General features: G+C 39.1%; 1 protein-coding gene across 2 annotated transcripts; it reads right to left on the bottom strand.

Annotated features, from left to right (window-relative positions):
- Positions 1-4,087: 4,087 nt before the first annotated feature.
- On the bottom strand, positions 4,088-25,041 carry LOC122984232 (cullin-5-like). Of its 2 annotated transcripts, none has more exons than XM_044354566.1 (19): positions 24,834-25,041; positions 21,278-21,387; positions 20,409-20,508; positions 18,480-18,656; positions 17,818-17,959; positions 15,799-15,944; positions 15,386-15,466; positions 12,990-13,083; positions 12,331-12,461; positions 11,678-11,785; positions 11,401-11,465; positions 11,143-11,275; positions 10,907-11,038; positions 10,154-10,277; positions 8,439-8,614; positions 7,754-7,915; positions 7,434-7,552; positions 6,987-7,110; positions 4,088-5,171 (listed from the first exon to the last, which is right to left on the bottom strand). In XM_044354566.1, exons 1-19 carry the CDS (start codon positions 24,855-24,857, stop codon positions 4,977-4,979), a joined length of 2,343 nt encoding a protein of 780 aa, XP_044210501.1. In that variant the 5' UTR covers positions 24,858-25,041; the 3' UTR covers positions 4,088-4,976. The 2 variants fall into 2 exon arrangements, with proteins under 2 accessions (XP_044210501.1, XP_044210502.1); XM_044354567.1 differs by lacking the exon at positions 24,834-25,041 and adding an exon at positions 24,066-24,781.
- Between the last annotated feature and the right edge of the window lie 1,394 nt (positions 25,042-26,435).

Raw genomic sequence — 26,435 nt, forward strand, 5'->3', positions numbered from 1 at the left:
TTCACACCATCATCACACTCCGTGTTTTGTTGTTGTTTTGATTGAGACCCCTAGCGGCTCAAATATTGTGTGTTTAAGAATACAGAGAAAACACTGTAATGTTCACCATCTTAGTTGAAACATCTGCTAATTAGCACTAAACGCAAAACTGATGGGTATGTCATTAGTTTTGCAGTTATTTAGTCATAAACCAAAGTATTGGACACATTACCTGATGGTGGCGCTAGATGGAAACTTGATACTGATAGACAGCATTTCTGAATAAAACATAGAAACAATAATAAAATTTGCGTAAAAGTTGTATCAATGGTGAGGTTACACAAAAACTGAGAGAAGTTTGTGAACATCTGAGTACAACTTGTGAGCAGAGATCTGTGTGTCAGGTTTTCTGCTTCTGATCTTGACGTCTTTGCCTAAACTCATTGCTCACATCATTTGTTTTTTCACGTTTGTCTGTAACTACAGATCATTTCGACAGATTGACAAACTTGAATTTCTCACGCTTAGACATTTTTCACAAGTTCACAAGGGGTGATACACAACCACAGATTTAGAAATCATTTCTGAATATCGTTTCCGACGCAGCATCAAACCTCTAAACTGTCTTTAAAATGAAGTTTCAACAGGGTGTGAAATGATGTTTGTTTTGTTGCTGCATTGCATTCTGGTCAGTGACACATTACAGCGTGTTTGATTATTGAACCCGTCGCTCAAATATACCAAACGACAAAAACGGGTCCAGAAATACAAAAAAAAGATCATCAGCAGCATGTTCAGTCACTGTTTTAGTCAGAAAGTCCACACTGGCTCAATAAACATACATGTACTTAGATAGTACATATGAAAATTATTTTTAGCATTTGTTTTACTTTGTTGGTGAAAACAATCAGTATATATGCCAAAAAAAAAAATCCATTTCTTTGCACTCTTAAATCAAAATGCAATCATGTTTTCTTCCTGTAAAACAAAATATGGCGTGTGCTTACGTAGGCTTTAACCAATAATATCGTGACATCCAACCGTAAATCAATCTTCAACTTTTAACGGCACAGAGATGATTCCTCCCAACGTCACGTCCCACCTAAATACGTCACGATACGGAGGTTACATACCCCGGAAATGTTGTTTCATCTGGACTTTAAAGCTTTTAAATAAGTTGTTGCTCACACAAAGAAAGAATATTGACATTAAAACAAAAAAAAAAACCCTTAATTTACTGGGACTCATTTCACTGTACTCCAAAAGTTTAAAACACAGCAGGGAATCATGTGGTCTGGTGTATGCATAGAGGATAAAACTGCATAATGTGACTGACGTGGGAAGTTTGTTTCATCTCAGGTAAAACAAAGCAGACATTTCCAGAGAAAAGCTCCACAGCATTCAGGAAAAGGCTTCGACGATAACAAGACAAATCCTTTGGCTTTATTTTTTTTTTGCAAGGAAGTGTGTAAAATGTAACTTGGATCATTACCAACATCCCGGTCTTGAAGTCTGTTTCAGCATTTTGACAAACTCTGGCTTATGAATGTGATTAAACCTGAAACAGAGGAGAGAGTCGCAGTGCATCTCAATACTGTGTCGGCTCGATGAACGGACACGAAACATCTTTCCAAAAACAAAACAAAAAAAACACGGAAAGGAAAACAGAAACATTTCAAATGGACAAAAAAAAAAGAAATATTCTAATATATAAATAACCAATAAATATGAAAAATTCATCCCACACATTCACTGTTGCTGTTCGTCTTCCTGACTGCTCATTAGATCTGATGCTCAGTTCAACAGTTTATCCAACATCAGAGCAGAACAACATACTGTCCTCTTACAAAAGTGTCACCAAGTGAAAACCAGAGATCCTGGTTGACAAAACTCATGATTTTAATTTTTTTTAATGCAGTGCTTTTGACATTCACTCCTCTGATTTCAGTGCAACTAATTGACTCAGCAGCTTAATTTTTTTTTCTTTGTGAATCTTCCCACTGAAGTCTGTTAGGAAGATCCCGTAATGACTGACAGCGCTGAACATGTGGGGGAGGGAGGGGTGGGGAGCTGCTGTAGGAATTATTAATTCAATACCTAAATTATATTGAATGTCTAAGCAGCAGCAAGAACGCAGTGACGTAACTCAACAGAGCGGAGGACACATTCAAACACCACTTGTCATCTCCCCCGTAACTGCCTCCTGAAATAAATACATCAACACATTTTAACGCTGGAAGTTTGTCTGAATTTAGAGTTAGAAGGTAAAAGAAAGCTTCATTTCCTACTAGCTGATCTTTACTTTTCTCCTTTTTTGTCTGGAGTCTTATATGCTTTTGTGCTGCCTGCTGCCACAAACTAAACATACCACAAAAGTAAGGAAATTTGTGTTTGGTAGATTATTTCTTTGTTGTAACAATGCTTCTTGGCAATAAATCTTATACAGTTGGAAAGCCTGTTTATTTCCCTTTTAAATGGTGCCACATTTGTAAGGAACATGCATTTGTGGAATGAGCAGCAGAGCTGAGTATGTGGGTTACACCCATGAAAAATTTGCCAAATCTTCTCTGCTAACGGCTTATTCTGCCATTGGATCCATCCTCTCCACTCCCAAATTCTGGAGGTAGTCTCTGATAAACCCCACAAACAGACAAATGCTGGTTGAAGAATGGGATGCCATCCCACAGCAGTGTGTGACCAGGCTGGTGACCAGCATGAGGAGGAGGTGCCAGGCTGTTGTGGCTGTGTATGGTTCTTCCACATGCTACTGAGGCTCCTGTTTGTTAAATGAATAAATTGTTAAATTGCCAATATGTCTTGTTTCTTCAAACTTCAATCATCCAATCCACCAAACACCAAACAAGAGAAGATTTGGCAAATTTTTCATGGGCGCAACCCACATACTCAGCTCTGCTGCTCATCCCACAAATGCATGTTTCTTACAAATGTGGCGCCATTTAAAAGGTAAATAAACAGGCTTTCCAATGGTTTAAGATTTATTGCCAAGAAGCACAAAGAAATAATCTACCAAACACAAATTTCCTCACTTTTTGTGCTGTGTTTATAAAGAAACCTGTGAAGGATTTGTTATGACTAAGATGAGAAATCATTATAACGAAGAATATTTTTCATGTTGGTCAGATATTAAATATCTAATTTCGGGATAAAACTCGTTCAGATTCTTTGCAGTCTATATTGACTTTATACTCTCTGTCCACTTGTGCGTAGGGAGTCCCAGTAATCCTCCTCCTCCTCATACTGGCACCTTATTGACTTTATAGGGTGAACAAAATATTAGGAACACTTTTCAATGTAACGCACTCCAGTACACCACCAGCACCCACTTTGACCTCATCAATAAAGTAGAATTATCACCTTTCTGACAACAAAAAACTGAAAATGTAGAAGCTTTGTAGGAGAATAATTTACGGCGGAGCTGTTGTATCGGATTGCACAGGTGTTCCTAATAAAGCGCTCAGTGAGGACATCCGAGAATAAAAGTTGCGAAAAGTCGTGAATCGATCCTTACGGATACTTCAGGTGGGAAGTTATTGATCGTAGCGTAGACGCTCACCCTCCACTGAGACAGATCATAAAAACCAAAGAAGGAACTCGAGTCGTCGCCACGTCGTTATTAATACAATTTAAACCCCTGCTGATATTTTACTAAACATGTCAGCAGTGTGATGAGTGAAGGCAGAACACGGGAGAAGAAAGGGCAACACACACACACACACACACACACATTATGATGGCTATGTGAACTCGGTAGGGTTCTCTCTATTTTTGTTTACAGTTTAAAATCATTTCTTTAACTGTCATTGTGCAAAGAATGACACTATTAGTGATTCAAAGGATTTTCAATCTGTGTAAATAGTTGTGTTTCTTCTGCAGGTCGCAGTTCTACACGTGTCCCTCTTTGATGCTTTCAGCCGATATTTAATCTCACAAGGTTCAGAGCGCAGGTCTTTACACGCCACAAATAAATTTGATAATCTCCCGACACAGACAGACAAAAAGGTCTCCAGACAACACTTCTTCCTGTTTGTTTTTTTTACCTGTTGACAAACTTCACCTGCCACAGGTGATTAAAAAAAAAAGAAAAAACTAAATCTCAGCATTTAATTGGTGGCTGGTCTTAAACCTTTTTTTTTTTAGACACAACCGCAAAGTGTGACAGATCCTCCACTGGACAAAAAAAAAATAAAAAATCATAGAGCAGCATGCTGTTGAAAGTGCACACACATATGCACATCTAAAAAGACCAGTTACACACCATGCACTCACACTCACACACACACTCACACACACACACACACACACACACAATTTGGCAAAAATACTCCTCGGTAGTTTCAACTATTTCTCCGTCTCTGTCCGCTGCTTCTCCTCAATGGCTGCTTTCACTTGCGGCTTATTCTTTCTTTTTTTTTTTTTTTTTTTTTTTTTTTTGCATTCCCAGTTCAAAATAAGATAAATGTTGAATAGGAAGGATGCAAAAATAGCCGCCGCTAAGATGGCAGCATGTGGCATCAAGTGAAAGCAAAGGATTGATATCAGCTTGTAACATGTCCTCCTTTCTCTCCTCGCTCCTCCTCCTCCTCCTCTTCTTCTGCAGTCTGTCGCTGATGAAAGTAAGGCAGGAAGTATTTCATTTGATTATGTCACTATATTTTTTTTTTTTCTTCTTCTGAGCTGCTGGCAGACGGCACACTGCTGCCGTCCCTTCTGCTCTGATCGACGCTAGCGGGCAGCAGAGACAAACAGTCTGATGACTCTCGAAAAAGACACTCCCGATAGCACGCTGGCGTCTCACAAACACAAAAAAATATCCACACTTTTATTTGTCTCGATCCTCGTCCTACTTAATCTCTCCTTTTTCTTCAAACACATCCTCTCGTTCTTCGTCCCCTCTCCTCCTCGCAGGTGTTTAAAGCGCCCGTCCGCAGGCCAGGTGTAGAGACACAGAGAAAAGAAAGCGCTCCCTTCCTCGCTGTCTAGGCCATGTAGATGAAGGTGTTGATGTCCGCCTCGTCCCTGTTTATGTACTTGTGTTCGATGAGCCACTCGATCTGCTCCTTGATCATCTTCTTCTGAGGCAGGAACATGTTCTTCAGGATCTCCACCAGCTCAGTCTGCAGCTGGGCGTTGCTGATCCTCTTCCTCATCTTCATGATTTGGATGATGGCCTCCTGGGCGGGAAAAACAAACAAATGTTACACCTTTATTGTTCAAGCGCTACTGACTGTATTGTAGACTGGAAGTTCCCAACTCATGGGTCGTCAGTTCAGTTAATTTTGCTTTTGATGGGCCGACACCCTTTAACTGGTAACTAACTGGTTCATTTTTAAGAGAGGTTGTGATGTAGCTTTTGTTTGTTAGAGCTGCCCAGCAGTCGGTGGTCAGAGCTAGCTTGTCTGCCCTGGTTAGCTTGAATTTTAGCTCATCCTTCTCCCCGAAGTGTTTTTCGACGTGTTTAGTAACAGTAGCTCTCAACGGCATAACGAGGTACCTAACTAGCTCTTTCAATCTGTCGCCCTCCACCACGCTGACTGGCAGCATACTGGTCTCAATCATTTGGCACACCGATTAGCTTCTATTTGTTTCCTGCAGATTTTCTGTATTCATACGTATGCATGTGAATGTAAGTTACTAAAGTTAAGGGTATGTTTGCTCAAAAAACAGAGTATAACTGTATGAAAATAAATATCTAATACAATCATTATTGAATATTTGAATTTTTGAGTGACAAAATGTTTTTCGTCACTAAAAACGTTACTACTGACATGGCCCAATGTATAATACGGAGTACTGTGTCATATTAATCAGAATTGTATTTCATAAAATAGCTTACTGTGAAACATACATCTATTATACATACATCTCTTTTTACAGAAATAATAATTTCTACTATTCACATTTGTTAAAGCCACTATGAAAATGGAAAAATTTGGCCTCAGACCAGCACATATCACACTTTCTCCCTCCGGCTAGCAGCGACGTGATCTTTGGCTACGACTGCGAGGCGTCCTCGGACACGGCAGCTGGCTGCTTGTTATTAATGTGGTACAGCATAATGCTGCTACTAAACTAAAGAGCAGCATCACACTGTTTACATTTGACTTTGTTGCCTTTCTGGAGGAAATGGTCTCACACCGACCGTCATTGTTTTTACCTTAGACTGCTAGCTAGCAGTGCAGCCGTTAGCGAAGTGTGTGTGCAAATTAGCCTACAGCATATAACCTGTAACAGTTGACATCCCTAGTCACGAGCATTCGGGATAACTTCATCAAAACAGGCAACAAAACTGACAGAATATATTCAGCTTAGTTTTACTGACACTGAACACAAAAAAAGAAAAATAAAACCCCCAAAAGTTTATGCAGTGAAGTACTGAGCTAGCTTGACAACAGCTTTTCTTCTCTGCATCATTTTCAGCATTGCAGCTGTTATATTGACCTGTTCTTTGCAGTACGTTAGCGTTATAAAAATAGTTTTGAATAAGACTTCTGATGCTTTTTAAATGTTTGATTTGAGCCCTGATTGCACTCTCTCGCTGCAATGCTTCTTATTTTATTGCACTTTAAGCCTCAGTTGTGCTGCTGGTATTTTAGTCTTCATGGTGTGAAGGGTTTTATTAGTGGTCAGCATGCTGGTTTGAATCCACTGACAGGTGGAATGGATGGATGGAAATATACTAAATGGGTGTTTATGAGTTTATTAAGAGAGTTTGTTTACATTTTACACATGACTCCGTTATTGATGCCAAGATCAACAAACTGCCTGAGCACAACTTAAAATAACAAGGCACTTGAGCCAACAGCATACAGAGGAGAGAACATGTTCTCTGTTTTGATGACTATAGTGTCTCTGAAACTTAAGAAAAAAAGAGCTAAATCACAACTCTTTACTCTTAAACTTTAGCAGCAAGTCACAAAGCTAACTTCAGCTAAGAAGTCGTCCTCAAACATCCCGTTAAAAACAAAGACGGCGTCGTGTTTTCGTACCTGAGTTCTGAGTATTCTGAGCTGAACGATTCCTTCGTTTTCCTCTTCTCTCATTCGCTCCGTGGTCAGCTGCAGACGACCAATCAGATTGATCTTTCCTCGCTTCTGCACTTTGGAGTTTTTGCTGAGAAAATAACACACAGACACACTGATGGTCAGTATCATTTCTGGTGAGGTGTCAATAAACAAAATACATAGTTGTGATGTGGAGCAGACCTGACGTTGCTGGTATATTCTTATGAGAATACAAATATACATATTTAGTGCATGTTTATCATTTTATATTTAATGATGTTACTTTATAAATCAGTGCTTTTAGGTAATAACTGCATCTGATGCTTGCACTCTTTACTAAAATATGTCTCTTAGCTGCATACTTTTTTAAAAATGATGGATAAATGATGGACTTCACAAGAATATAGACATATAAACATGTATATAACATACATGAGTGAGAACTCCTGGTTGACGTAGAACAGTGTGCTGTCTGTAAAGTCTTTGGGCGAGCTAACTGGAGGGTCGTAAGACAACACCTGTCTCTTCAGCTTGGGGAAGGCGACCAGCGACTGCACAGACAGGAGAGCAGAAGAAGAAGAAGAAGAAGAGGTCCGTTTTAAGATCACCATCAGTACAGTGTTAACAACCAAGTATACAGTTCACAGTTAAATCCCAGCTGTAAAAGGTAACCTGGTGGTCACATGTCCTGTATAATTGTTATGTAATTGGTGGATTGAAGTAAAGCATTCAAAATGTTTCCCTGGTCTGACCCAGAGTGTGCGGCGTAGCTCTGCGTCAGGCAGCTCTGTGGCCAGTTTGAGGTTCTCAAAGCTGATTCTCTCTCTGGGTCTCTGGTTCCAGGCGAACAACACCGCCAGCTGGAACGTCGTCACCTCCAGGTCGTACTGACCCACTTCGTTTTTAAAGGTGATCTGAGCAGAGAGAGTGAGAGAGAAACAAAGGAGGAGGCAGAGAAGAGAGTGAGAAGAGCGGCGAGACGGCGTCACCGTGTTACTCTGTTAGTTTTGGTTTAGTAGCCTAAAATACTCTCAAAACAGAACATTTCTTACTGCTTCACATTCAAAGCGTTCAACCGCTGAACCTCAGGGCGGCTTTATGTAAGCAGTCATGGGAAATATGTCTGATCAATAAAAATACACCCACGAAACAGGAAAATGCTCTTTTTCTGCAATTTTCAGCAACAGATAATTTAAATTTTTACAGCTGCAGTGAGCTGCACAACCTCCAACTGATAATACACATCGTCTTTTACTGTTGTGTGGAAAACTGCCTGCATGTATGTATGACACAATGTGCATGTGCAGAAAACAGATACAGAATAATACAAGAGGAAGATGAAGTTGAGGGAGAGACTGCAGGAGCAAAATGAGAAATACTGCTTTTCAACTTTCCAGAGGAACCCTACATGATCTCCTTTAAAAACAGCTCACTCACAATGCCGTTGGACATGAGGTGATGCCAGTGGAGTTTGCGACCGCTGTGATTCCTCTTGTAGAAGTCTTCCACCTCGGGGATCAGGTCTTCCAGCTCCGTGGGCAGCGAGACGAAAACCTTCTCGCTGCTCCGTGACCAAGCTCCAGCGTTCAAGATCTTAATGTTCACGCTGTCAGCTGCAGGGGGAGGAAAAGGAAGAAGAACTCTTAAGATTAATAGTCTTTCAGCAGGAGAAATGTTTGTTTTTTTTGGAAAGTAAAATGATCCAAACAAAAGTAATACGTTCAGCATTGCATCATAAATGAATCACCTGAACATGACTTTCATCAGTTCGTTTATTTTGATAAGGGAGGATAAGAAAAAGAGAGGGAAACACGTAGTGGTGTCTTGGAAAACTATAAAACTGCTGCACACTCATTGAATAAAAAAGACTCACAGTGGTGCTTGGAGCTAAATGCTAACATCAGCATGCTAACAAGCTTACCATGACAACAGGTCAGCAGGTGTAATGTTTACTGTAACATGTTAAAGCATGCTGACACACAGTACAGAGTGTGAATGTCATTAGTTTTGCAAGTAATTAGTCATAAAAACCACAACTGTGAACCTCACGGTGGCGCTACAGGAAAACTCAAAGGATCATTTACACACACCAGTGGCTGAAAGCTGAGATGCAAAGTTCTGGCCAAATCATCAGGAGCGATTAGGGTTCTTGCTAAATGCTAGCTCTGCATGACTCAAAGTTCAAAAAACTCTTTATGCAGCCCCTCAATATACACGGTTTCTCTTTACGCTCCGTTTTAGCTCCTGTCTCTTTAAGGCCCGCCTCCCAATGAGCCCACTCTGTTCTGATTGGCCGGCTTTACATATCAGAGTTGTATAATTTACCGTCAATGCAAACCAAACATTTCCTGCTTTCCTGCTTCAAGTTAAAAGCTTTCTAGTGACTAACTAACAGGAGACTTTTATTCTGAAGAATTTATGACTTAGCGTAGCTTCGTTAGCGGCGCTAAAAACTGGTCGAAACAACAACATATGGAGCTATTTGTTCAGCGGATCAGTTAGAAATAATGCAGGGAGGAAGAGCACAAGCAGAAACAGCCACAGTGATGATAATGTTTTATGAGGAGCTGCAAACAACCAGCACACCTCCAACAGGTAAACTACTTATTTTACTTTGCTGTGCTGTGTAACGGCGTCGCGGCTCGGCGTACGGAGCGGAGCAGCAAACTCACGCACTGTTGCACGTAGCAGATGTCTATATAAAGAAATCCGTCACGAACTGACGTCAGCTCGGGCCAAAAGTATAAAGAACCGTTGGGAACCGAGTGTTCAGAGCAGCCTGAAGCTGCTGCTTTCTGCTCACAGTGATTACTGCTACATGCGTTTATCTCATTGTTTGACACATCTGCTACTTCTAACATGAACATATGACACTGTGACATTATATATATTTATATATATGTCTGAAAATAAGGAAAAGCATAATACGTCCCCTTTAAGGACACTTCAACAAAGACGCATCAAAACTAAACTGTGATTGAACGATTATCTGCTTGATCAATGACATTAAACTCCTTCCTGTTCGCTCAAACTAACCAATCAGGTTGTCCGGAGAGTCTCAGATGCTTTAACGTTGTTTGATGTGAAGGAATACGTGTGTGTGTGTATGTGTGTGTGTGTGTATGTGTGTGTGTGTGTGAGGGGGGGAATACCTGGCAGTGCCAGCTTGTTGTGTTTGTGCATCTCTTTGAAGACTTGATTGAGGTCCTCTGAGACTTTGATGTCCTGAAACATTCTGGCCAGTTTGTTCACATAGTCAGCGGGCATTCCTACTTCCTACACACACACACAACCACACACACACACACACCAAGACAAAAAGGAAGAAAAAAAGAGGACAACAAAGTGAAAGAGAAATTAGTTCACTGCTTACTCAATTTCATACATTTTTCTCGTTCTCATGTAATGCTCATGCCGCTGACAAATGCATCACATTTCTTGAATCTGCTTCACAGTAGCAGACTTCTGCTGGTTTTCTAGAGGAAAACTTTTAACATGAAGCAGCCGTAGCAGGAAATGTTTGGTTTACAGTAGCAGAAATAGCTCTGATATGTCGGTGGAAGCACCAGTGAAAATGTAATGCGGTTTGGAAGAGGTGAACACAACATCTCCAGTAACCAGCCCCCACACACACACACATCCGCTGAGCAGATCAGTTTTACAGCTGCTTTGGTTTGAGGGAGGTGCTTTTATTGTGGTCGGCACTGAGACCAAGCAGGACCACAACAGCAGACGACAGGGTCTGTGTGGTTCCCCCGACACCGTGAGTGCAAACACAGGTATTTACAGCTTACCGTGGCTCTCTCTATATGATTAAAGCGGGTTAAACGGGGCCAAAATAGAAAAAAGACTCTTACACTGTGAATTTAATGTCTGACAAAGAGTTTAAGAACAGTGTGACTCACTCTCAGCCACTCCACCATGTTCTCTTCAATCTCACTGTCTGCTGAAATGTCCAGAATCAGGCGTCTGGTCAGGTGAGCTTTGTGATATCGCATGAACACGTCTTTGTTCTGGACGTACTTCAACACCAAGAGCTGCAAAGAGAGGAGATAAGTGTGAGAATAGAGGAAAAAGGGAAAATGGTCTGAAAACTGAGCCGTGTTTTAGTAAAAGTTAAGCTAACAGGACAGAAACTCACCACTTCTTTGAGTTTGAGCTCGATTTCCTCTGAGGTTAGTTTCTTGCTGAGAGGAGTCTTCCTCAGCAGCATGTCACAGTAGTTCGCCAGCAGCTCAGGACACTTTGACTCCGGCTGAGTCTTCATGCCCACACTGGATGGATGGGGACACACACACACACACACACACACACACACACACACACACACAGTCATGTTTTCATCATTTGGATAATAACTTGCACGCCTGCAAAGGACAGAACTGATCGCTCCACTCACCCTTTCTGTTTCATAGGCAGCTCCAGTTTGAAGATTGTGGCATCATTGACGACAGCCTTGTACGCCTGTGAGGAGAGAGAAGAAGAACATGTGTACGAGAGATTATCACCGTTAACATAACAGAGCAAATCTATTAATCTACTAATCACCACAAGAGACTGAAGAAGACTCTTAGAAATGCTTCTCAACCATAGATCAAAATATTATGTGATGAGGAAGAATAAGAAACCTTTTAGATATAAAATATTTAAATTATTGTCATTGTCACTGTACAGACCTTATCTCTGGCGGTGAGGAAGCGAGGGTCGTCCTGGAAGGCCTCCTTTACCAGTTTACTGAAGCGGTTGAACAAAGTCAACAACTGCTCCACGTACTTCTCAGAGTCCTGGAAAAAACACATTTACATTCATTTCAAACCTGTTGTGAAGACTGTGTGTTAGTTTTTCACTATATAGTCTAAGTCCTCAGTCACACACATCTACTGTCTGATGTATACTTCAAGCAAAGAGAACTGACTCACAGTTTTTGGATGATTTTTTCAAGAAATTGTTTTATTAATAATAATAATAATAATTAAAGCTGCAAGCAGCATTGGTCGGGACCTCGCACTCTGGCCCGTCGGGATCAGATCATTTTGCTTTTTAAAAGTGTGGTGTGCTTTTATTTTGAAAGTTTGATTGACATTGAACATTTAAAAAAAAAAAAAGTGCATATATCAATATTGGCAATCGGCCACAATCAGTTGGAAATATCAGCATATTGGATATCGGCAAAAAATCCAATATCATGCATCCCTACTTAATTTGTATATTTTAACTGGTGTCTTTGTTTTTATTTTATTCTGATTTTATTTTATTTTATTTCTTTGACTGTGAAGCACTTTGTAACTGTGTGTTCGTGAAAGGTGCTAAACTTTGTTCGTGCACGTACAGTAGTGATAGTCTCTGCAGCGGCCACCATGTCCGCTAGTCCGGCACTGATGATATGTTCTTCCAGGTCTTTCAGCATGGGCTCAATCCCATTGGGAACCTTGTCCATTAGTGAAAACATCAGGTGCAACTCTGCTCCGGGGAGAAGAAGAATCAACGTTACACACAGGACAAGAAGCAGATTGTCTGAATCAAACTGCAAACTCATAGTTACACAAGTCTGAATTGGGCCTCAAATGGACTTTCTGCTGTGGGTGCAGGCTCCACCAGTTACCTGTAACTCTCAGCAATATGTCAGATAGTATAATAATAGTGCTAATAATAAAAATAACAATAATACTATTTTTAATATTTATGCAGTGAGTGATGCACCTTGTAAAACCCTAATATACACAGAGGTCAACAAGTCAAAAACAGGAAAAGCGTCACAGCTGACAGGTTTTACGGCTCTACTGCCCCCCTGGCAGAAATCCAGCCAACGCAGGGAGAAGCTATTTCTATTTTTAAAGTCTAGCTGGCTGATGCAATAGTGAATGTTGATGCCGTGACATGCAGCAGACATTACAGCCTCTGTCCTGAAAAACAAAACAAGGCTTACTTGAACACACACACACATACATCTAATTTGGCATTTATTTGAAACAGCGCAGTGGTACTCACTGTCTGTCTCGTTGCGTTTGATCATCCCTGGACATTCAGCGAGGATGGTCTCTTTGAACAGAGTCACCAGAGCATTCACACAACACTCCATAAGCTGTGTGGAAACACAGGAAACAAAGACTTATTATGAGGGCAATAATGATTATTATAAGGACATAAATAAACAAGCATTGAATACATTTAACGAGACTCCTGGAAGGTCCGAATCTTCTTACAGGATATGTGTCATGCTGTTAATTAAAAGGTATAATATGTAATTATTCCACATTAAAATGTCTAAAATCAAATAGACCTATGTTATATATTTTATTGAGTTGAGAAATCTGTAATTTAATCAAAGTAACGGACCGTTTCATTTGGTCGCCTGTCGATGGCGTCATACCTCCTCTACCAAAGAGTAAACACGCACCAGATGCATACGGCGGCGCTGTGTTTGTCCGCTACAATGGCGTCTACCAAAGAGTAACTTACACACATACAAGATAATACATCGGCGTTGTGGTTGTTCCACACAAACTGTTATAAATGGACTTTTATTCAGTTTTAAGCCACATTTTTATGATAAATTTAGGTGGTTTTTAACTATATCTTTTAGCTGGAAGAAGGATTTTAGTCATTGGACGTCTGGATCTTAAGTTATCAGAGAAATAAACTGGACAAACGTTAGCAGCAGCTCGGCTAACAGCCCCTCCAGGAAGTCCGGTGGTCACCAAACATCGTCGGAGAAATATTGATTTTTTAGGTGAAACAGCTTTAATTAGTATTTTAACGCTTTTAATCTGCGAGTATGTTTGTTTTTGGAGAGAAGGAGACCTCTGCGGGTAATTCGGCTCCCGGGAGAAACCGACCGAACGTCTGGATCTAAAGTTATAAGAGAAATAAACCGAACAAGTGTTAGCAGCAGCTCGGCTAACAGCCCGTACCGGACATCCGGTGGTCGCCGTACATCGTCGGAGAAACACTGATTTTTTTTAGGTTAAACAGCTTTATTCAGTGTTTTTACCTGTAATCTCCGGGTCCGTTTCGGCTCCCGGTAAAAACATCCTGAATGATTAACACTGGAGTAATCCTATCCCGGTGAAGCTGCTTATTTAACAACGAAGACAACAACTCCCATGATCCCTTGCTACTTCACACCGTCATCACACTCCGTCTTTTGTTATTGTTTTGATTGAGACCCCTAGCGGCTGAAATTACATATTGTGCGTTTAAAGTGAACCAATTACAAGAAACAACCCTGAAAGATAAAGTTTTATAAATAAATAGAGACACAGATTTCTCACATGTGAGTCCATGTGACCTTTTACTGACCCTAGTTCATTTGTTAACGGGCTGGAACTGTTAATTATGCTTTAGAAACCAAACAGTACATCGTGATGGCTGAAATGCTTATCACAGATATACTCTCTGTGTTTTATTATCAGAGTAGACGTCAGCTAAGAAGCCACAAGAAACTGCAGCACAGAAATGTCTAATATACGTTTGACATAACTTACAAACAGCGTCTGCGTTACATAGTTTGTTAATTTTTCATCTGTAATCATCAGTTTATATCTTAGTCACAATTCTTTAAAGCTTCATTAATTTATATTTTTGATATAATTTTGCTGTTTTACTCACATATAACAGATGTTATCTGATGAAATGACATGAAAATGCAATAACTGGCTTAAGATACAATAAAAAATAAAGATGCTAGTATTGATATTTCAAAATGAATCATACAAAGATCATACAAAGATCAATTCAAGAGGAATGTTGTTTTTTTTTTAATCACTTAATTGAGAATATTATTTGAAATAAAACTTGGTCATTACCATATGAATTCTATATACCTATAAGATCAGAGAAATACCCGTTTATAATACATAATGTTTTTGTTTCATGTTTTGCTGATGTAGATGCTAATTTGTCCTTTTTGAAGCCAAATTTAGTTGTCATTTCTATCATAAACAATTTTAAACTTTTTTTAAAGATGTTTTATTGTTAATGTGATGATTATTGTGTTTTTTATTTTTTATTATTTTTTTATTTATTTTATTTAATTCTAACTTTGTGAATTTCATTTCTGTGAAAGGTGCTATACTAAATAAATTATTATTATTATTATTATTATTATTATTATTATTATTACTATTATTATTATCATTATTATTATTATCATATTATAACGTGTTGTGTTTTGTTGTGAATTTGCAGCGTGTTTTCTAAATGTTGTGCATGTGTTGTCAAACTGATGAAGGTGTTTCATTAATTAGTCTGTTTTTTTTGTCTATTTGCACGTGTTTTCTTAAGTTTATTTAAAATGCTCATAAATCTAACAAGGTTTAAAACGTCTCTGAGCTTAAAGTACAATAAAAAATAAAGACGCTAGTATTGATATTTCAGACACTTACTGCTTGAACAGAGTTACATTCACGTCGCGTCTCTAAATATCGAATCGCTCTCTTCTCCTCTTCTCTCAGCTTTGCGTCAGCCTGCAGACACATTAACACAAAACACGGATAATCAGAAGCAGCTCAAACACAATCAAGCTTATAAAAACACTGAATGAACCCAGAATTCAACCTCATAAGTTTAGCTTCATGCCACATTAGGTTGAACCTCATAATTATATGTTTGCAAACTGTTATTTTTATTCATACAGAAAAATGACTGTGTGGAAAAAGATCTGAAACTACAACAGATGACATTAACAGCACCTTTACCTTCATCATTCTCCTTCACATTTAAAAGCTAACCATGATTGAAAAAGTGTAATTATCATCCACACAAATACTGTAATAAATCAAAATTTTTCATGGCGTACATATTTCATGTAGTTCTGGACGCCATTCTGTTGCAAGTAGGACGGTGCCTGAGTTCGGTAAAACCTCTCTGTGGAGTCCAGGTAGGCTTTCTCAAAGTTATCCCGGTAGATCTGCAGCTTGTCCTCTGGGTTCGAGCACAGGTTCACTGGTGGGAGAGAAAGAAAGACAGAAATGAGACAAAGAGTCTCAGTAACTGCAGTGTTTTTTCAATACTTCCTAGGGATGTGCAGAGATCCCAGTATTTGTATCTGTATTTGTTGAGGCAGCAAAATTATTTGTATTTGTATTCAGATAAAAGTGGAAAGAAGCTTAAAAATCCTGTTTTTGTTTTTATTACGACTCTAATTGTAGAAAATTAAAGTGTTAGAATAAGTCTTCATGAATAAACTACCTTATGAAGGAGGTCCCCACATCGGGTCTCAAACTGGAGTCTCCCAGATCGTAGACGACTGTGCTGACTACTGAGCTAAAACTTTACTCATCAACTCATTGCAGACAGACCTCTACCTATTTATACACCCATAACACAGAGACAGCACACCGTGTAACGTGTAGGGAGGAACTTCAAAGGTGATTCTTGCTTTGCACTTTTCATTTATTGCTGATTTCTTACAACCTAACTTTGTGGAGAAGGAGAAGGGGAACAACAGGTTACGGAGAGTCCCTTGGAAGCAATTTGCTTTCTTGCTCAGCTTTATCTCAGGGAAACACCCCCAACTCCAGGAGTGATGTCCAAATTAGTAAATGTGCGTCATGTAGCGGGTGGATGTGACTCCCCTCGCTGAGTCCTGCTGATAGATGTAACAGCGGAGCAGAGGAGAGACACTGAGATAGCGTTGTAACCGACCTGTGAACTGGTATTTGACATGTTTTTTTTTTCTTCCCAAAAACAAATAATTTTTAAAATATTTGTATGAAACAAATATTCGTATAAAACCCCACTATTTATGCTTTGCCGAATAATGTATTTGTATTCGGGCACACCCCTAATACTTCTTGAGTTTATTCTAACATCCCCTCCTGAATATTTACAGTAGAACTGCAGAGATACAGCTTTATTTAATTGGACAGATTTAAAAATCACTATTGCGCCTCTACTTCTGTTTGTACCGATTTGTGTTTCTGCATTAGCAATAACGCAGTCCTCTCTGTGTTTCTGTCTCTTCCCGATGCGTTTATTTCTGTCTTGAGATGCACCAACTGATCGGCCACCGATTTTTTGCTGGTTGTATTTTCCGCACATAGCTGCACCGCCGTTCAGCAGCTGCGGCACCCCTCCTGACTGGATAGGATATGTATAACATGTGACATTATGCTTATCATGTACTGTGCTCTGTCCCAGGTGGTTCTGATCTGGTGCGGGTCTGAGGGAGGACCTATAAAGGGGACAGGAATGTGGCTCACACCCTCTCTCTTCTCCACTTCCCAGCAGCTGTTTGTTCTGTTGTGCTTTAGCGTTTGCCTTTGTTAGTCTTTGGTTTGTTTGGTGGGTCTGGTAGTCCTGTTTTCATGGCTTTATTTCTGTTAGGTTTGGTTTTCATGTGGATTTAGGTTAGAGGGGAGAGTCCAGTCCAGTCCAGATTCTCTTCTTTTTGCTCTTTTTGGCCTGTTGTTAGTAGTTGTTGGTTTTTTAATAAAATGGTTTGATTATGTTGGACGAGCTGTTTTTAGAGGATCGTAACACTGTGGAAGTTCTTCAGACACAAAGTTCGCTATTTGTAACAGCTGTAAGTCCAGAATAAGACGTGAAGGAACAACCTTGGGAACATTTGGAACAACTAACTTAATCAGACACTTAAAAAAACCTTCACTGTGGTGAACGTGACCAACGTCAAGAAGAAAAATGTAAGTTATTTAAATAGTTAATGAACAGACAATTGAATTTCAATATTCCATTAAAGAGAAGTTACAAAAATGTTTATGTATGCTGTCAATTATAGTTCTTAGAAAGGAAGGTAATATATAAAAGAAAATCTTTCTAATTAAATTCTTATAATCGGTGCATCTGTATTTCTTACCGTATGACTCTCGTACTCCAATAACAAGCTGGGAGTCGAAGGCCTCCCCCAGTCTCTCGGCGTGCACCAGCTTCATGGCGCTGTCCTGCAGACGGCTTTTAATGTTGGAGAAGATCGACTCGTTCCACGTGTCCAGCATTAGCTGGAAAAAAAAATAAGGTAGGGGGGGCAGTAATGAATGTCCATCAAGTGCACCAAAAAAATATTAAATAATATAAAAGTTACCCTCCATTTCCTGCCATCCAAGAATAGTCAAGTCCAATTAATTTATGACTTTTAATCAATCTTCGGTCATGTTCCCTCACACACAACTTCCTCCTCTACTTCATCCTTTCTGTGAGTTTCTCAGAGGGATCAAACTTATAGCACATTGAAGCTTTTTAGGCAAACTGACTCTAAGCCACTCACTGCAGCTTACATTAATGTTGATGATTTAGGAATATAATGTTTTCCTCCTTCTCCTTCTTCATCAAGAACATCTTCTGCCTTTTACAGCTCCTCTCATTTGTTATCCTCTGTACGGTTGCTAATGATTTTAGGTCATTCTTGTCTAGTTATTTTCACCTCCTCTGTATGTAATCTCTCTCCCTCATTCCTCCATCTTTCTGTTCTGATCTTGACCGCTCAGAACGCACGGGGTTTTTCCCACTTCCTCCTCTTACCTTGCGTACGATGCTGTCCTCCATGTTTGTTTTCTTGTTACTGCCCTGTTTGCCCATCAGTGTGATCTCCAGCTGACAGAAAGGTTTAGGCAGGATGTCGCACTGGGTGAAGAACTTCCTCCACTCTACGATATAAGCCTTTAGCAGTGCCGTGTCGTCCTGGTGGCTAAGTACCCGCTGCCATGGCAACAGATGCAAGCAAATTAAGAGGTCAACACAGAAATATTTTATGACTTTCCAAAGGAGATGTGGTAATAAAAGGCAGCATCTTTGTCCTGTTTGTGTCCTATCGACAGGTCCGACCGCTGTGACATCTTTTATATGCAAAACTGGGAGAGAAATTCTATTTATTTTACTTTATATTGAAGCAAATCCTCATAGAGGTCGAGCAGTATTGCAGCATAGTGTAGTACACAGTATAGATCTTCTGTTACAGTTACATCTATACAAATATTAACAGCTGTTTGAAACTAGGGATCCTTTGACAAGAAGCTCCAATATTTGTACTTCTAGCACTCAGGGACTTACCCACTAAAATCATGTTATGCTATCAGTAATATAAGAAATGACATCAACACATCCTTTTGTAAATAACAACACAAGAAGCCAGTGTTGTAAACAAAGACAATGCAGCCTGATGATGTTTAAAATACTAGATCTAGTAACTAGGGATGTGCAGAGAGCCCAGTATTTGTATTTGTATCTGTATTTGTTGAGGCAGCAAAATTATTTGTATTTGTATTTGAATAAAAGTGGAAAGAGGCTTAAAAATCCTGTTTTTGTTTTTATTACGCTTTTAATTTTAGAAAATTAAAGTGTTACAATAAGTGTTCATGAAGTATTCCCTTGGGGAGCACTTCATTTGTGTCAGTAGCTCAGATTTATCTCTGAGGAACACCCCCAACTGTGGGAGTGATGTCCAAATTAGGAAATGTGCGTCATGTAGCAGGTGGATGTGACTCCCCTCGTTGAGACCTGCTGATAGACATCACAGCGGAGCAGAGGAGAGACACTGAGATAACGATGTAACCGACCTGCACTCTGGTATTTGACAAATAATAAAACAAATAATTTTTAAAATATTTGTATGAAACAAATATTCGTAAAAAAAAACCCTACTATTTGTGCTTTGCAGAATAATGTATTTGTATTCGGGCACACCCCTACTAGTAACACCAGATCTGTTCTGATCTGTTTTATAGTATCTATCTAAAGGGCCTTCAACACCAAGAACAATAACAATAAAGAGTCCAAACCACAACTACAACGACAGCGGTGAACAATATTGTCGGGATCACTTTCAGAGCGATTTGATGAACGATAGAAACACTGACAGCCAATCAGAATCCTTCCTCTAAACCATACGGCAGGTCTCCATCTAGCCTGACATTTCCAGTAAAACCTGAATATATCATCTCATTTATAGAAACTGACTGATGACTTCATTTATCTATATTTATTTATTTTAGTACGACTTTGCTCCTTTCTCACCACAGACTGAGGTGATGTCTTCAGATAGGTTTGTCTCTCCTTATTATACAACGATGCTGGGACTTTGTTCTCTATTATAACGTAAAAAAACGACAAAGTTAGCGACTGCTTTGGGCTTCATTTTCCTGCCACAGTGTATAAAAGCTGCTTGTCTGTGCGCTTCAGCGTTGCAGTTCGGTCTGTAAATACTGGAACATCACAGCAACTAGCCTCCTGAAATACTTCTGAGCAACACATTGAATCACTAACCACCTGTGAACCCTTCCTACAGCAGTAACAACTCATCAATATCTATTTCCCGAAGCTGCCGACACAGCTGGAGCGTGCATCGTTACAGTTACGGTTATACTTCTTGGTGTGTGGAAAGCCTTTAAACCTTTATTTTTGTTCCTCTGTCTCTTTGTCCTCATACATCTGCACATCACACTCTCTACTTACAGCCTGTGCTTGTTTGATGAAGTCTAGGATGTCCTCTTTGAGTGCTTGGTGGATTTTGGCTGGTCCCTTATCATCCCAAAGACACACAGCATGGACGTCTCTGGTGGACACACGAGAAGGAAATGGGACTTCATACAAGGTCATTATCAAATGTGAATGATAAAGTGTAACAAAGCTGATATTTATTAAACTAAAGACTACAGCACATGTGACTTTAAGTAAGGTGCAAATCTGCATTTTCTGTGATTTTTTTAGCAATTCAAGCAAACTTAAAATAGATTTAAAACCTCACAGTCACTTTTTTAGAAAGTCAAGGCACTGAGGAGCAAAAAAACTGTATATTCTTGCAAAAAATATCCCCTGAAATGTGACCTGTCTTTGCAGATCTCTTGGAGATCTTTTTCTCAAGACAGAAATAAACAATCACCAACTGCCTCTTCTTCATCACTTTTAAAACGTTGTCTACATATAAAGTAAGAGACTTTTAATTTTTTATGACAACAGATTTAAATCTTTCAAGATGTTAAGTTTGAACCCAAAATCACATTTCATAGAGAAGAAAATCAAAGAATGGACGACAATTACAACCCTTAAAATCCATAAATGTGACTTTAAAAATTGTAGCAGCTTTCTATTATAAGTAGTAATTGTACGTTAAGTTGTTCCAGTTAAGTTATGGAAACAACCCAGTTTATAAACTGGACTGGGACACATCCTTGTGAGGAGCCTGTCGTTCCAATATTCTTTCAAACTAAGGCGACTGTTTTATGGGATGTGAAGCAGCAACAGTCGGCAGCAGCTGTGTGCAGTTCAAGCGAACGGCCGCTTTCTTGAATAAGGAGGACAGAGGAGCGGAGAGCGTCTCTTACGAGAACAAGTCGAACCACTGTTGCTTGGTGACGGATTCCTGTCTGAGCAGCTTGAGAACGATGGGTCGCATCAGATCCCACTTGTCCTCAAACTGCAGGGACCCCTTGTTCTGGAGGAGAGAAATACGGGGATGGGTGGAGTGGGAGGAAGAACGGAAAACATCAGGGAGGGAGAGAGAGAGAGAGAGAGAGAGAGAGACATCGTTTACTACTGTGTAAGACTATAAACACTTTGGTAACTGGCCAAATTGTGATTACTTTAAAATTTCAACTTTTTTTCCCATTGCGCCATATTTTGATGGCTGCGTTATTATACTAGATGGAAAATTCTATATTTTTCTGCATGACTCTACACATATTTCCTTATAGGGCTGCATCCCAGGCTTATCACCATGCTCGTACAGCGATCCCTGGGAGCGGAGAAGCAGTCGCTCAGCTTCTGCTGTAAGGAGTCTTTCTTTGTAAAGGTCAGGAGTATTAGTTCCTGCTAGAGTTTTATCTGAGTCTGCAATTGATTTTTCTCGTTCTTCCTTGCGCATTATACGAAATTATCTTGCCTCTAAAAAAAAGCTTTTAGGGCAGAAGATTATGATTGAGTCAGAAATACGCCTACAGAATTTTTCGTCCGTGAGTAAGAGAGGGTCGAGACGCCAGTACCTTTAAGTTTTTAGGCCTAAGGTCGAAACGGAGGTCTAGTGCTACGGCTGAGTGGTCCGAGACCACTGCGCCATGTTTTGATGGCTGCATTATTATACTAGATGGAAAATTCTATATTCTCCTGCATGACTTTACACATATTTCCTTACAGGGCTACAAATAACAATTATTTGCCTTATTGATTAATCTTGTCTACATTTTTTCACCCAATAATGTAATCGATTAACTGTCAGGAAAACAAATTACTTGACAACCAACAGTTCTGAACCCAAAGATATTCAACGTATAACTATATAAATGATATAAAGAGCAGCAGCAGATCTTCACATTAGTAATGCAGGAACCAATAAACCAATTTATTGATTATCAAAACAGTCAGTGATTCATTTTCAGCACTTTTCAGAACTTCCTTGTATTTTCTTGTCAGCTTTGGAAATATTACTCCAACACTTGGTCGATTCGCCCAAAACAACAAAAAAACCAACATATAACATGAATATTTTGGGTTATTTCAGACTAAGAAAGAGAAAGAAATGTCTAAACTTAATGTATGATGGACATTTGCTTTTATTTTTGAGATTTTACAGCCTAAACAACATCAGATTCATAATAAATGATAACTAGAATATCAGTAAAGACAACCAGAGGTTAAAACGTCATCGTAAAACCTTGTTGTGTACGTTTAGAGAACAACGATCCACTCAACATGAATTTATAATGACGGGGGATCAGTGGTGTTGAAGAGGATAAATGAGCCACTATTGTATTCATCATCTACTTAAAGGACGAGTTCACAATTTAAACCAACAGTCAGGAGCCCAAATGAACAGTGAAACCTGTTTTTCTTGCTGTAATCATTCCTCCTGTTCATACTGACCATTAGAAGATCCCTTCATAATGACCTTACAATGGAAGTGATGGAGGACAAAATGTATTTAAAAGTTTATCTGAAGCTAATATGAAGCTTCAGCGTCCAAATGAGTCAAATCAAGTAGATATCTTTCAACGTTACAGTCTTTTTAGTGCCAAAGTTCCTCTTTTTGTTACTATACTTCCACCTGCAGCTCAATCAGATCCAGAATCAGATTTACTGACAAAGTAAGTTTGCACATAAAACGGAACGTGTCTTGGTGTTGTGATGCATGACAATCAAAATATAGAAGGTAAGAGGGAAAAAAACCCAACAAGTATCTATACAAAGTAAGAAAAATACAACTATCACAAAAGACAGACAGGTGGTATAACCATGTACATAAATAAAATTTTACAATAAAGAGTAAGTGAGAATCTATTATATGTGAAGAGAGCTGTTGAGTTTAAAAATAATGAACAAAATATTGACTGGGAATGTACAAATGTAAAAGTATAAACTAGGGCTGGACAATATATTGATATTATATCGTGATATGAGACTAGATATCATCTTAGATTTTGGATATTGTAATATATCATAAGTGTTGTTTTTTCCTGATTTTAAAGGCCACATTACAGTAAAATGATGTAATTTTCTGAACTTAACCAGATTGTTCTAATATTTGCTTTTACCCACTTAATCACTACTGTTGATTGTTTATCAAAAATCTCATTGTGTAAATATTTTGTGAAAGCACCAACAGTCATCCCTACAATGTTGTCACAATATCGATATCGAGGTATTTTTGTTCATATCGTTCAGCCCTGTTGTAAACAGTATATGTAACATGCAGGTGTAATAATACAAATACAAAAAATTGCGTTAATATAGCACACCATGTTACATGTGATATATTTACATATGTGCAATACAAGTTTATAGATTTTAATATAACGCGTAGTGTCCATACAAAACACAAAGAGGGAATTTGATGCTAAAAAGACTGTAAATGTGTCAGATATCCACTTGATATGACTAACTCAGACTGATGAAGCCTCATATAAGCTTCACATCAACTTTTAAATGACTGTGTGGACACACTGTGGATTTTGGCCTCCATCACTAACATTGAAAGCACATTTGAAGGATCTTTTAATATCCAGTATGAACAGGAGGAATGATTACAGCGAGGAAAAACCTCTTTCACTGTTCATATGGACACCTGTCTGCTGGTTTATGAACTTGTACTTTCAGCAAAATGTCAGTAAAATAAACCACCTGCTACTTTACCACCACCCTGCGGTTGTGTGTCCACCGTCATGGGACCCTCAACCTGTGTGACATTAGCCGGTGTCAGAGCGCCGGGGGGCGGGAGAGGGGGGGCTGTCAGAGCTACCTGGCCCCGGTAACTGCCGGTTAACTCTATTGTTAGCTATGATCTGTCCACTCTGCTTTGATAGAAAAGTCGTTCACTGTTCTGCTGCTGCTTCAGTAGGATCATCTTGAGGAGGTCGGGTTCCCAGCTCTGTTAGCTAGCCGACACAGAGCCGCTAGCATGTTAGCAACGATCCGACCAAGCAGAGACCTTAACGGCTGAGCTGCGGACGGGACGGACGGTCTCATGTGGAAGTTTATGTTCCTGCTCCGACGGTTGTTTCCCGTGCTCTCCGGCGGCTGGCTGAGCTTTAACACGGTGCCTGTTAAGACTATGGCTGGTCACCGTCGGGACGACCGGCTGGGGTAACGGGCTAATGTCGGGTTCACGTTGAGAAACACAGAAGACGGTTGAGGTTCGGTGAGGGGACGGGTTCGGGTTCTGGTTCTGTCCGAGGCAGGAGGAACAGACTCCGACACAACACCGGACTCCAGCAGCGTCCGCACCTATTTCTGCATTTATTTCGTCTGTGCACTTATTTCATGCATTTGTACTATTAGTGCAGATATATATTCGCAATAATTGTGCAATATATGTCTATATTATATAAAAAGAAGAGTTTAAATATGCACCCAAATATGGGAAATGCGATATATTCAAGTGCTTCTTACCTTTAACAAATTAGACGCCGCCATGTTTCTTCAACTTATCACCTCGCCGAATCTCGCGAGACAAAAACTACAGCTGGTTTAGGATTAGGTCATAATAACAACTGCACACAAAATAAAGATCCCCTCCGCACATGTATGAAGACATACAGAAATACTCTGCTTGGAACAATAATGTGTGTCTGATGTGGATTTTTCCAGAAAAATAAGTATAATTACCACGTTTAAATCCTTAAAATGACATCTACTCATTCATTAAAAGTTCCAGAATCTATAAATATGTATTTCATCTCAGAAGTTTTCCATCTGGACACAAGATGTCTCCTACTTCACTGTACAGTTCATTCTCAGTGTTTGTGCATTGGATGCTCCAGGTTTCCACATCACATTTGTGTAAATTGAATAATGACAATATCAAACTCTCAGTGAGCTCAGAGAAACTTTCCTCCTTCAGCAGATGAATGTGAAAACAAACTCTGCACAGAGAAGCTCAAACATCCAACTGTATGAACAAGAAGAAAAACACGTTCTTGAGTGGAGGGGGACTTGAACTGCTCATGACTGAATTTAGAAAGTATTTTGAGTCTGTCCAGCTTAGAAGAAATGTGCACATACAGTTAGTAACTCCAGGACTTTAAAAAAAAAAAAAAAAAATTTTATTGCCTACCTTTTCTGTTAAGTCATTTATTTATTTGTTTCACCTTTTGTCCTGTTTCCATGTTGACTGTATCAACAAATTGAAAGTGAAGTAATGTCTTTTATGTTATCTTTATCTGGTTTCAGGCTTTCAAATACATTCTTTATCTTTATTTATCATTATGATGCCCAAATGTTTTCTGTTATTGTCTTAATGTCACAGATATTGTAAGTGACGCTTTCTATAAATAAAGTGATGGAAGAGAAAAACAAACAAACAAAAAAAACCCTTTCTTGTTGTTAAAAACACAACAAATTAATAGCTTCTTATTACAGTGAGAGGGGCAATGATGATATGATTTAAGTAAAGAAACAGTTTTATAAATGTGTTTTTATGTTTTTATTTTGACCTGTATATAGTAACTGTAACTATATGCAATATATTACAATTTAATGTATATTTGTATATATTTTAATTAGTCTCTCTTTTATCTTCATCTTCTCTCTGTCTTTTTTTAAATAATTGTAAATATTTTTATTATATACTCTAACTGGAGCTCGGGAGTGAGAGAGAGGTTGGCAGCACAGACTGGGACAAGTTCAAGGTATTTACCCCCCAAAAAGCCTAATAGCCTTTTACAGAATCATGTGGTTCCTTCCGAGTCCGGTACAAAATGTTCTGATCTGCGGGCCGGTATTTTCCACATCTTTTGTGTTTTGACATTATATAAATACATGTGTACAATACATAGTTTTTGAATGTAATTTCTACAACTTATTATTTCGTTATACCCTTTTTGTTGTTCTGCATTGGTATACTATGCAAATAAATTGATATAATGATAATAAACACAGATAGGTAACACTGATATATGAGTTTATAGCCTGTAGTAAAACGTGGTGTCAGATTTATGGGGTTTCATGGGTCTCTAACATGTGAGAGCTACAGTACATGTGAGTGCCAAAAAT

The sequence above is a fragment of the Thunnus albacares genome, chromosome 6, assembly GCF_914725855.1.
Source record: "Thunnus albacares chromosome 6, fThuAlb1.1, whole genome shotgun sequence".
Lineage (NCBI taxonomy): Eukaryota > Metazoa > Chordata > Actinopteri > Scombriformes > Scombridae > Thunnus > Thunnus albacares.

Coding starts and splice junctions, on each gene's coding strand:
- LOC122984232 (XM_044354566.1), bottom strand. CDS start 24,857: ATGGCGGCGTCTAATTTGTTAAAG. Junction 17,960..18,479: donor AGGACAGCATCGTACGCAAG/GTAAGAGGAGGA, acceptor TTTTTTTTCCAG/CTAATGCTGGACACGTGGAA. Junction 15,945..17,817: donor TGGAGTACGAGAGTCATACG/GTAAGAAATACA, acceptor CTCTCCCACCAG/TGAACCTGTGCTCGAACCCA.